The 12,654-nt window shown below is 42.6% G+C and overlaps 1 protein-coding gene across 1 annotated transcript in view; it reads right to left on the bottom strand.

Moving 5' to 3' along the window:
• LOC120918952 (UPF0462 protein C4orf33 homolog) overlaps positions 1-442 on the bottom strand; it is a 175,638-nt gene extending 175,196 nt beyond the window's left edge. Inside the window, exon 1 of the mRNA XM_040330870.1 lies at positions 363-442. Within this exon, the coding sequence (XP_040186804.1) occupies positions 363-427 (65 nt within the window). The 5' untranslated portion in view covers positions 428-442. The remainder of the gene's footprint in view (positions 1-362) is intronic.
• Positions 443-12,654: the final 12,212 nt, after the last annotated feature.

The following is a 12,654-nucleotide window of genomic DNA, read 5'->3' as shown; positions in this document are numbered from 1 at the left end:
GTCTTGACAGTGTGTATGCAAGGAAAGCTTGACAAGATTCTCGACAAGCCTGACAAGAAACTCGTCGTTTCTTTTACGACGAGATTCTCGGTCGTGTGTACGAGGCCTGACACTGCCCCTATTAATGCTTTTATTCCCATTAGGCTTTTGGTAAATCCTATCGTTTCCAGATTGCTAGCTCAGGCATTAGCAGAAATGTTTGGAGTTGTTGAGATCAGAACATACTTCATTTTAAACATCCCTCAGGCACCAGCCTTATACAAATAACAAAGCCTAAAGTCTACCAACACTCAAGTGAATGTAGTACTCTTTTACAAAGTAGATTTTCCTAAACAAACGATATAATACACTTTGCTAAATACCTGATGTTAAATGAGTCAAGAGCGAAGCACTCGACGATAAGGCTTAAAATAAGCAGAGCTTTCATTTTCTAATAGCTTCACAGGTTCCTACTCAATGAAAGTGGATCTTATATTTATACCCAATGTGCTTTGTTATAGCCAAGCAACTGTTAAAATATTCAGCTCCTTCCAACAGAAGAAGTGATTAATAACACATATACCCTTGAGTATTTTCAGAATTGATAGCTGCTGGAAGTGGTGGACAGGGCAGGCCAATCACAAGGGTTCAAATATTAAAGCCTTTTGGCTGCAAAAGCTGAGCAAATGTAGCATGAAAACATAACTGCACAGCTCTAAACATGACCCTTCAATGCTTTCAAATGCATTGCTAGTTGACTTTTAAAAAGCCTTAAGCACCTCTCATAATAACATAAATAAATGTACAGAATTAAATAGGTGGATTTACCCCTTGTTTTCTTTGGGATCGACCCTTTAAGCTGATAGTGATATGAAGATATGAAAATTTAAAGTGTAATTATATTCTTAGGGGCATTCGAAGAAACAGAAGTATTGATCAGTTTTACTGGATTTAATGCATTTTATAGGAACTTGTTTTAAAGGTTTTAGAGGCAAAGAACAAAGGGTGAAAAGAATACAAAATACCATGTTATGCTATAACAATGTAGTACAACTAATCCCTCACTCCAGACCAGGGCCAAATAAAGGGCAACTGATTCCCATGTCCCCCCCTTCTTTGCTTAACTGACAAAAATCTGACTTACAAACGACTCCTACTTACAAACGGAGGGAGACGACAGGAAGTGAGAGGAAATCTACCCCTAGGAAATGGAAATTCACTTCTGTAAAGCCCTGTACGCACGGCCGGGATACTCGTCAGGAAAAAACGTAATTTTTTCTGACGAGATTCCTGGCAAGATTCTCTTGCCGGCCGAGTGTACACACGTACGATTCAAAAGAACCGCCATTCTTTTGAATGGCACGAACGCGGTGACGTCATCGACTACGACAAGCATGCGCTCGTCACATTCAATGCTGTCGCCGCCATCTTGCTTCACCCTACCTATGCCTTGGAAGCTACCGCGCATGCGTCAAAGTCATTTCGAGCATGCACGGATTTCTATGGAGGCAGGTAAGTATACAGACGCTCGGGTTTCTCGGCAGAAAAACACTGCCGAGAATCACGACGAGAAAATAGAGAGCAGGTTCTCTATTTTTCTTGTCGAGATTCTGGGTAGTTTTCCCGATGAGAAACCTCAAAGCCTCGTACACACGCATGGTTTACTCGGCAATGAAGCTCTGCCAGCAGTTTTCTTGCTGTTTCTGCCCGAGAAAACTGTGCGTGTGTACGAGGCTTAAGAGTTATTATGGGAAAAAGGTAACTCCACTGATGCTTTATCACCAATCCTTGTTTCCACAACAAGCCAAATTTTTCAAAATCCAATTGTCATTGGGACAGAAAGTGAGGTGAAATCTTCTGAACAAGGGCACAGACAGCAAAACAAATGTTACAGGGATGTTAACCCTTCCCTATGATATCCAAAAAGTTTAAAAAACATTTTTGGCTGGAGAAACATTTACAAAAATTTACCTTTTCAGAATTACAAACAGATTCAACTTAAGAACAAATATACAGACCCTATCTTGTTTGTACCCCGGGGACCGCCTGTATGATATAAGCATGCCATCCCTTCTGTTATATAACATTATGTGCCCCTGTGCCTGTGCTGTATAAAAAAGATGATTTCTACATATATCAGAGCATCTCCTGGCTCACCTGACCCCTCGGATCTCTCCTCTCCCCAGCTGATACAGGGACGGGCCGAGAACTCCCGCTGACGTCAGCCGGGAGGAGGGGAGGAGAGAGAGCCGAGGAGTCATGTGAGCACTGGGAGACACTCTGATATAGGTACACATTTGCATCTTTTTGTACAGAACAGAAACAGGGACACATAATGTTATTTAACAGAGGGGATGGCATGATCATAGTATAGATTTGATTGCAGCAGGAGGGAAGGTTCGTGGAGTGGATGGAGCTGACAGGCAGGGAGGGGAGAGGGGAGGGGGACAGAGGAGGACACAGGAGAGCAGAAAGAAGAGCTGCAGATGTCGGAGGCACGTAAACTGACCACGGTGTCAGGGCTCAGCAGCCATAATGAACCGTGGTCAGTTTACAGAGGGCAGGGCAGGGCAGAACCAGACAGGATCAGACAGGTATTAAAAATAATATTTTTTGAAAGACGAAGATAGATGAGCCCCATAGAAGTCTTTGGTTCTGTAATGCACAGGGGTGGCAAAAAGGGAAAAGACATTTGGCAAGGTATGAAAATAAACAAAAGGGGATGAAGCAGTGAGATCTAAGTATACATCCATTGCGAGACAAGGTGGGATCATTTAGCTTAGGGTAAAGAGGCAGAAAGGATGAGTGCACTTTGTTTTAGGCCTGGTTCACATGGGCTGAAATCACACTAGATTGAACCAAAAGTAGTGCATACACCTCATCGGAACACATGGTACTGTAGTACTATGCAATCCAGTGCAGGCGTTTGTTATCTGCATTTAGAGAGTCGTTAGGAATACATTGACACCTACATCAGCTTGCACACCTAGAGCTTTTTGAACATGGTGCGAGAAGCACACACAGCAGGCAGAGTAGCAGAATCAGGCAGGCCTCAGTAGCATGTGCTCACAAGTCAAATAAAACCAAAGAATTTTCAAGATCAACTTACCAACCAGCATGCGACCAACCAAATTAACCTGTCTGACAGTATGCATTAAAAACAGGGGTTTAGTTGTACACATTTTCAAATACATGCCAAAAGCCCCGTACACACGGTCTGGTTTTTGGCCAACCAACTTCAAAATCCGGCACTTTTCAAATTTCTCCGACCGTGTGTACGTTCCATCGGACCAACTTTTTTGGCTTAAATCGGACAAAAAGTTGGGTCTGTGAACGGACCAACTTTCTGTTCCGAAAAGTCCGATTGTGCAAAGTGCGACCGTGTGTACAGAAAACAATCGGACTTTACAAAAAAATCTAAATGCGCATGCCCCGAAATAAAGAGCACCCGGAAGCCATCTGTCTAGTAAAACTAGCGTTCGTATTCGAAAATGCTCATTCGTCACGCGGCAAGTTTCGAAATCTCAAATAGCAGCGCATATTCTTTTTTTCTTTAGAATGTCCTAATATGTACATCTGCTCAACTGGTGATACGGACGGATTAAAAACAAATGTATTTACTTTGGATTAGTGTATTTTCTGGATATGAATCCAGCCTTTTTTTTGTTATTTCTTTGAAATTCCAAACCACAAAATATCCACAATTCTTTATGCTGGGCAAAGTAATAACTACTCTATTCGTGTCCATTCAATTTTAACAAAGGGCCTGCCTACTCACAAACTGACATTTGACTTTCCACACATAATCCACAAGTTTTTAGCATCATCCTTTTATTTTGCAAAAAATGGGAAAAAGAATAACAGATCCAAATACAAAACAACAGGAAGGCAGCAATTGAAGAACTGGTTGACTTGGCAAAGCCTCTGTACCCCAGGGCATACATAAATTAGGTTAGAATCTCCAAACTTGGGGACCTGAGCATGAACTTAAATATAAGGAGCCCAAGAAGATTGTGGTCTCCAAAAGATGGGGAGCAGCAGCAGCAGACATATACTGTATGTGCCCAGGCTGTGGTACTTCAACAGGCTGATATTTCTGCATACCAAACTGAACCACGGCCAACACTCTCCACACTTCACACCTCATCAGCTGAGGCCTTATATTTTTTAACACTCCCACCACAATACAAAAAACAATAATAGATTAAAACTAAAGATTTTATGCCATTATTCGAGCATTTTTTGTTAAGCCAAACCTAAAAATACATACTCAACTACAAATAATAAAAAAAAAAATTCAAAATCATATATATTTCAATATAAATTAGTATCCCCTAAAATCGGGGCTCTGAGTTGGCCACTGACCCCCATGCTGCTGTGGTGGGTTGGCTTGCTGGGGTGGGTTGGCTTGCTGGGGTGGGTGGGCTTGCTGGGGTGGGTAGGTTGGCTGGGGTGGGTAGGTTGGCTGGTGTGGGTAGGCTGGCTGGTGTGGGTAGGTTGGCTGGTGTGGGTAGGCTGGGTGTGCTTGGAAGCTTGTCTGGGGTTGGTAGGCTGTCTGTTGTTGGTAGGCCTGTTGTACATTGGCTGGAGGTGTGTGTTCGAAATCACAGACATGTGAAATAGGGGTTAGCTCCCGTTTCCTGGCCTTGCTAAGGAGCTGGACCATGATCCCCTCACATAGCTCCCTTTGATCGGCATCAATTTCCCGTAGTTTGTTTGCTATAAAACAGCCAAACCCTTCTGCACTATCGGGTGCTGTGGTGATGACCGATGTGGCCCTACTCAGAAATTCAGCCGTGGGATCATCCAGATGTTGCCTCTTCTTGGCCCTTTTCCTAGGAGGGTTCAGTGTAGGGATTCTACATTGTGTGGACTGTCTGCTGGGCCCAGCCTCTTCTTGGCTGGCAACGTCCTGTGTCTGAAAAAGGAGCATCATTTTTTTTTCTTGCCATCATAACAACACATTAACATCATAGTATATCTGAATGCACATATTTTCAGGAATACTATACCTGTGTCAAGCTGAGCTCCTCCTCCTCCTCCTCCTCCTCCTCCTCCTCCTGAGTTGGTTCAGCCTCAGTATCTGTGGCCTCTGCTGATGCGGATGCAAGTGTGGACAGATGTTTTCGTGGCTCAGTTTGGTCCTTTAAAAACATCAGGCTGCTGACGTACCATAGCTTGGGCACATACACATCATCTGCTGCAGCTCCCGATCTTTTTGAACACTCAATCTTCTTGAGCTCCCTCAGAAAAGTGCTCCTCAGGCTCCCAATTTTTGCTTTTATTTGGGTCTCGTTGGCCCTGGGGTACACAGTCTTTGCTTCTGCCACCAGTTCATCAATTGCTGCCTGCCTTTTATTTTTATTGGAGTAGTCTTTATTGGTGACCTGCCACAGACATGTGTGTGATCTATAGAGATCAATAAAAGCAGTGATGAAGGCTTTTGAATTAAGCTTTCCACCCTTTGCTTTCGGCATTTTTTGGATGAGATATCTGCAATAAAGGATACAATACAACCAATAAGTGCTTGCTGTAACTTCCTAACCTGCTTATACAATCTCTGTTTGCTCTAAGCTAAATCATGCAGTAACCACTAGTGTCCCAATGTATTCACCTACCTTCGTTCCGCGTATACCTTCGGCTGCACGTAGAGTCGTTCCGTTAGGTTCGTGCATGCGTCCGTGACATCGAGCGCTCGTTCTTGATTTATATAGCCTACGCATGCGTGAAGCTTCGCTCTACGTGCGTCATGACGCTGGGGCGGGACCACAATCCTTTTTCTTCATGCGACATTCTGGGATGTGTGAGGGAGAATGTGATGGCGGAACCCACGAAAACGAATAGGCCCCGCAGTGGAGGCGTTTATAGAAAACACAAGGCCACCCCCATGAGCAAGGGGAGATGGTGGAGATGGTTCGCATCTTTGAGAAGTACGATTATGATTGTAAACTCGAAAATTATGATAGGCCCAACAGCCATAAAGACTGGGTTCTGGAGAAGGTCCTCGCGGTATTGGAAGGAGATTATGGTATCCAACGAACGAAAGACCAAATCCGCAAACGATGGTCAGATTTGAAGCACAGAGAGCAAGAAAATTTAGAAGCCATTCACTGCACCATTATCAAAAGAAGTAAGTACATGTAATTATAGAATTATTTGTCTGTACATTATAGATGGATGAAATTTAATGAGTTATTTTTCTGGTGGGGCCTACAGAAGAAGTTAATGGAACTTTAAAAGCAGTTCATTACAATTGTAAAGTTTTTATTATGTCTTGGCTACTTTTGTCAAATCCTTAATATACTGTATTCTAATTTTTTCAACAGGACAAAGGCACAGAGAAAGACACAACAGGGGACAAAGGGAGGCTTCCCTTGGCCGGGCTCCAACAGGGGAGAGAACAGGGGAGACAACAGACCCCAAATCTGCCCCAAAACGTAAGTTAATAAAAATGCTTATGTGCTTTTGCCAGTGACAGGGGTGTTTAGAGATAGGACAAACGCCATGGTGTCAGGAATGAACTTAAGGGGTACATTACACTTTATGTTAGATGCGTGGCTCATCACTGACCATTAATGACACATTTGCTGGGTAGACATGGGTAGAGGAGAGGCCCTGGGGATCAGAGTCACACAGAGTCACGCCTGCTAGATTTCACATCATATAAACCATATTGCCATAGCAAACAAGAGTGATGGGTGTCATCTGCCTGAGTTGTTTAATGTGGCCTATATATAGACATGTCTTCATACATTTTATATGACATCATACTCCTGTTCCCTAGCATTGCGTTTATTGTAATAATGCATAGTGTAGTGCACTAGTGTGGTGCAAACTGGTTCACCAGGGCAAGGTTGGTGGACTTTAAAAGCAGCACATGTGATTATGTTAATATAATGTAATTTTGGTGAGGATTCATAGATGATTTATTCTTTCATTTTAGAGGATTGTGAGTGTGCTCAACACCAACCTTTGCAGGATTTGGAGGATAGTGCTGGACCCAGCAAAGAGCCACCAGTCGACAGCACATCCCCAGACACCAGATATGCTGAGGGTGAAGGAGTGCAAGAAATGCAAGATGAGCCTTCGGAGGTTTTTGTTTGCCCCAGTAAGTTTTTGGAACATGTGCCTTGCAAAATCAACACCTGTTTCTTTTTTCTAGGTCCACACCACACACGCCTACACCACAATAGCAAATTATTTAGTGTATTCAACATTTCAGCATGTAGAAGGGAGAGGTGGCAGTGGTGTTTAGGTAGATGCATGTGAAGACGCATGGATATGCACCTGGCCCAAGATTTACAGAGTATTATCTGTAGTGTGTACATTCACTAGTAGTGTAGGTGTATTATGAAGATGAAAAAGGTTGTTAGGACTAATTGAGTGTCTAGGTTTAGGTAAGTATTTCCTGAAAATAGACCCCATTGTTAATTTTTCATTTTTTTGGGATTGCCTCAGTCACTTGACCATCAAACACATGAAAATTTTTTGTCTTTTTCCAAGGCCACCAACTACCAGGATGCACTATTGGTCGGATCAGTGCTGATATGCTGCAGGCAATGACAGAGCTGGAAAATCTCAAGGAGGCTGCCACTGGTGTTCAGAGACGAATCCGGGATTATTACGACCTGTTAGCAAAATTTTAGTTGTTTTCTATCGTTGTTTTCTAATTACAAATGTTCCCTCGTGTTCAAGGTTTTATCATGGAAATATTTGTAATTAGCCTTGTTTGCACATGCTCAGTTTGTGATAATTCCAAGAATTTGCACTAATTCTATTTGCACTACGCACATTTTTGAAAATGTGTCTTTTTTCGCCAAAAAAAAAAAGTTTTAATGGTTGGTCATTACCACAAAATGACTATCTTTATGTGTGATTTCAGGGTCTCAGCTGAGTGTTTATCCACTCTTCTTCTCCTGGTGCCTACAAATGTCATTTTGTAATTTTTTAAGGGCTTGACCTTAAAATCAGACAAAAATGCACATATAGAAATGCCCAATGTATCGAGGACCAAAGTGGAACAACTTATCATTCTGACCCTGGGATTGCACCAGGAGAAGGAGAGTTGCTAAAGACTGTGCTAAGGGTCAGTTCACATCAGACGCAGTTCCATTCATTTTGGTGTGCATTTTTGTATGCGACAAAAATGCAGGCACAGGGTTTGACATGCACTCCATTATGGTTCCGGTCGGCTCTAGCTCACAACATGGTAGTCCGTTTCCGGTGATAAGGATAACTACATGTTGTGAGCTACAGCCAACCACAACCCACGGAGCGCATGGAGACCACTGTGCATGCATTTTTGCCACACCCAAAAATGGAACACAGAATGAACAAAAGTGCATCTGGACAGACATTTACATTTGTAAATTTGTTTTTGTTGCGTGAAGAAAGCTGAAAATGGATACATTTCTTCAAAAAAAACTTGACAATGTCTAGGGCTGAGTTTGAAAAGATGCATGTTTAGCATTTAACCCAAAAAATACACAATTGTGTTATTCCTGAACTACCAATGTTTTTTGATTTTGTAAACTGCCAAAAAGTGACATTGGATTGTGCAGGATTGAACAATTATATTTTTTCAAACATTTTGTGGCTTATTATTTATCTGATCACTACTACCAGTATATTTGCATATGGAAAAGGGGTGTAGCAGAAACAAAAGGCATAATAATAATACACATAGCTGTTTGTAACTTTAGAAAGGCTAATTCAACATTTGCTTGGTTCAAAATATTTTATGGTAATCACAGCAACATTTCATTAATCAGTAAAATAATAGTAATAAACACACATAACAGCATCTTGAAAACTAATTTTTGGTTTTCAAAAGGAACATCAGAAAGGTTCACAAAAAACTAAAGGACATCTTGCTGCCAAGGCACTGCCCCTCTACCCACAAAATAGTCCATATATTGCTCCCGCACCAGACGGGCATTCTGGGAGGAGACAGCAGGTCTAGTTTGTTGCAGGGCTGGCATCACTGCATCTTCAGCTGGACGTCCACCTGAGGGGTCATCAGTATGCCCGGAACCTATGTAGTTAGCAGCATTCCTCCCTAGAAAATTATGGAGGATGCAGCAGCACAAAACCACATGATTTATTTTGTATTCCGCCAAGTGAATGGCAGTCAGAAAAAGCCTAAAACGACATGACAAAATGCCAAAGGCGTTTTCAACCACCCTTCTGGCACGAGATAGTCTATAGTTATATATCCGTTGCTCACGAGTGAGGTTCCTCATTGGAAAGGGCTTCAAAAGATGTTCCCCAAGAGCAAACGCCTCATCTGCCACAAATACAAAGTTGAGGCCCTCCACGTTGTCCTGCGCAGGTGGCAAATGTAAGGTGCCAGACGTAAGACGCTGATAGAATTCGGTATGAGCCATGACACCTCCATCAGAATGACGACCATTCATACCGACATCAACATATAAAAACTCATAATTTGCTGAAACAATAGCAAGCAGAGCTATGCTGTTAAAGCCCTTATAATTATAAAAATAAGAGCCTGAGGCCGGTGGAGGAACAATTCGGACATGTTTGGCATCAATGGCACCCACACAGTTGGGAAAATTCCACTGATTGGCAAACTGGGCTGCAACATCCTGCCATTCCTCAGGGTTTGAAGGAAACTGTGGAGTGAAGCAAAGAAAAATTAGTTAATACGTGAGCACAAAATATTATCAGCATTTTGAAAACATACATTATAGGGGCAAGAGAACACTAAAATATATCCAAACATTTGTGGAATAACAATTAACAAGCAGAGCAAATAATATGCTTCCTGACTCCCTCTGGTGGCAGATTAACTACATTTTGGGTAGATAATGTTGAATGCTTAAAGCTTGGCAAGTGGTAAGAACTCTCTCCTTTTCCATGGGACCAATATGGTGAACCAAGGAAGGATCAGGTTGCAACCGACTTGGGTTTTTGTGACTGTCACACCAGAGGGTAGACAATAACATAATATATACAAATAAGACAAAGTACTAATAAAATATTTTGGAGAAATCATGAAGTGTATCAAATGTGAAAACAAAGAAAACAACTTACCCGAATATAGTCCTTCTGCAGGACTTGAATAATGGCACAGCAAGTGTCCGGAATTATGTGTCCCAGAGCCTGGGGAGAGATCCCAGTGGTGAACTTGATGTCCTGGAGACTTCTTCCTGTCGCCAAGTATCGCAAAGTGGCTATGAGCCGTTGCTCTGCAGGAATAGCAGGCCTCATACAGGTGTCCTTCTTGCTAATATATGGGGACAGCAAGTTTAGAAGACGCTGGAAGCAGGCGTCTGACATCCGAAGATAGTTCCGAAAATCATTCGGATTATTTTCTTGCAGCTCCCTCAGCAATGACATATGTGAAAATTGGTCCCGATGAAGCAACCAATTTTTGGTCCAAACAGTCCTCCTCTTCCTGGTCCTGGTCCGGGCTTGAGCAATAGCCAGAACTCCAAGACCATAAACAGCCCGTTCTCTCGCTGGATTCCGCAACATCTCGTTATCGAGCGAACGCACGCAAAGTAACGAGCAAAAAGGCACGAAAATGGAAATCGGGAAAGCACTCACACGAAACGTCAACTAACTATATAGTAGCTGATGGAACGCAACGCGGGACGTACGAAAATTGAACTTCCTCTTTGAATCGCATGGCCGTACGTTAAAACGTCACTACGTTCGTGTTGGTTGACGAAAAAGTCAGAGTGTGTGTATGCTATGGGTGTGATCGGACAAATCAATTAAGTCAAAAATCCAAGGGAAATTTTGTTGGATGTCCGACCGTGTGTACGAACCTTAAGCTGCAGGCCCCGCCAAGGCACCCCGTATCCTGCAGTGTCCCCACAGTGGGAGCACATTCTGATGGATAGATGAAGGGCAAATGACTGGAGGGAGCCCAACCCTCCTTAACCACTTCCGGACCGCCGCATGTACATTTACGTCAGCAGAATGGCACGGACGGGCACATCAACGTACCTGTACGTGCCTGCCTAGACGTGGGTCCCCCCGTACATGCGGCGGTTCCCGTGGCTTCAGGAGCGATCCGGGACGAGGGCGCGGCTATTAGTTTCTAGCCGCCCCCTCGCGATCGCTCTCCGGAGCTGAAGAACGGGGAGAGCCATATGTAAACACGGCTTCCCCGTGCTTCACTGTGGCGACTGCATCAATCGAGTGATCCCTTTTATAGTGAGACTCGATCGATGACGTCAGACCTACAGCCACACCCCCCTACAGTTGTAAACACACACTAGGTGAACCCTAACTCCTACAGCGTCCCCTGTGGTTAACACCCAAACTGCAACTGTCATTTTCACAATAAACAATGCAATTTAAATGCATTTTTTGCTGTGAAAATGACAATGGTCCCAAAAATGTGTCAAAATTGTCCGAAGTGTCCGCCATAATGTCGCAGTCATGAAAATAATCGCTGATCGCCACCATTAGTAGTAAAAAAAAAATAATAATAAAACTATCCCCTATTTTGTAAACGCTATAAATTTTGCGCAAACCAATCGATAAACGCTTATTGCGATTTTTTTTACCAAAAATAGGTAGAAGTATACGTATCGGCCTAAACTGAGGATTTTTTATATATGTTTTTGGGGGATATTTATTATAGCAAAAAATAAAAAATATTGAATTTTTTTCAAAAATGTCGCTCTATTTTTGTTTATAGCGCAAAAAATAAAAACCGCAGAGGTGATCAAATACCACCAACAGAAAGCTCTATTTGTGGGGAAAAAAGGACGCCAATTTTGTTTAGGAGCCACGTCGCACGACCGCGCAATTGTCTGTTAAAGCGACGCAGTGCCGAATCGTAAAAACCCCTTGGGTCATTTAGCAGCATATTGGTCCGGTCCTTAAGTGGTTAAAGGTGCAGGAACACGCCAGACACCCAGTACATTTTTGTCAGCAATACAAAAAAAGGTCACTGCCCCCACCTATAACTGGTCTTCACAGCAAGGAGCACTGGACTTCATAGCACCCAGCTTGGTAAGGAGGCACACAGAGGACAGAGGAGCAGAAAGCACCAGCAGCGGGTGACTGCCAAAGAGGAGGTAAGGCATCGCTCCGAACAGGTAAGTATAACATCTTTTTTATTTTAATTAAAAAAATTACCTTTAAAGTGTATTTAAGCCCTAATAATAAACGTCTCCAATTTTCCCCCTTTAAGTCTGTTAAACATACCACCAAGAGTTTTGTTGTATCAGTTCAATTAGTGCACAAATTCCCGTTGATTACAATTTTGTTATGACTTCTTTGCTGTCTGCCTGTGCTACATTGTTATCAGTTATCATTGTCCCTAGCTCTCTTTGTGGAGCACAAAACATCTAACCTCTATGTTATGGAGGTGAGGAAAGCAGATATTGTTCTGTAGTCCTAACACACTTCCTGCCTTAAAGCCTGAAAAAAAAGAAAACAAATGCATTAACCACATTCAAGGGCTGGCAAGCTGTAACATATTACATTTTTGTTCTTCAGTTTAAACATTCCCTGAGCAAAACTGGCTTCACATTATAAACACCTGAGCTGATAAACAGCCAACAATATGATTTCAGGCTTTGTGCTGCTTTCATTGCATTGCACTGAAAATGTTGTTTTCTTTACAGATACTGGAACGTTTACATTATTTGTGAATGTCCTTATAGTTTTAGGTACAGTGTTTTGTTTTCAAGA

This window comes from Rana temporaria, chromosome 1 (genome assembly GCF_905171775.1).
Source record: "Rana temporaria chromosome 1, aRanTem1.1, whole genome shotgun sequence".
Classification (NCBI taxonomy): domain Eukaryota; kingdom Metazoa; phylum Chordata; class Amphibia; order Anura; family Ranidae; genus Rana; species Rana temporaria.
The sequence above is the reverse complement of the archived record's forward strand: the minus strand, read 5'-3'. Positions and strand labels throughout refer to the sequence as shown.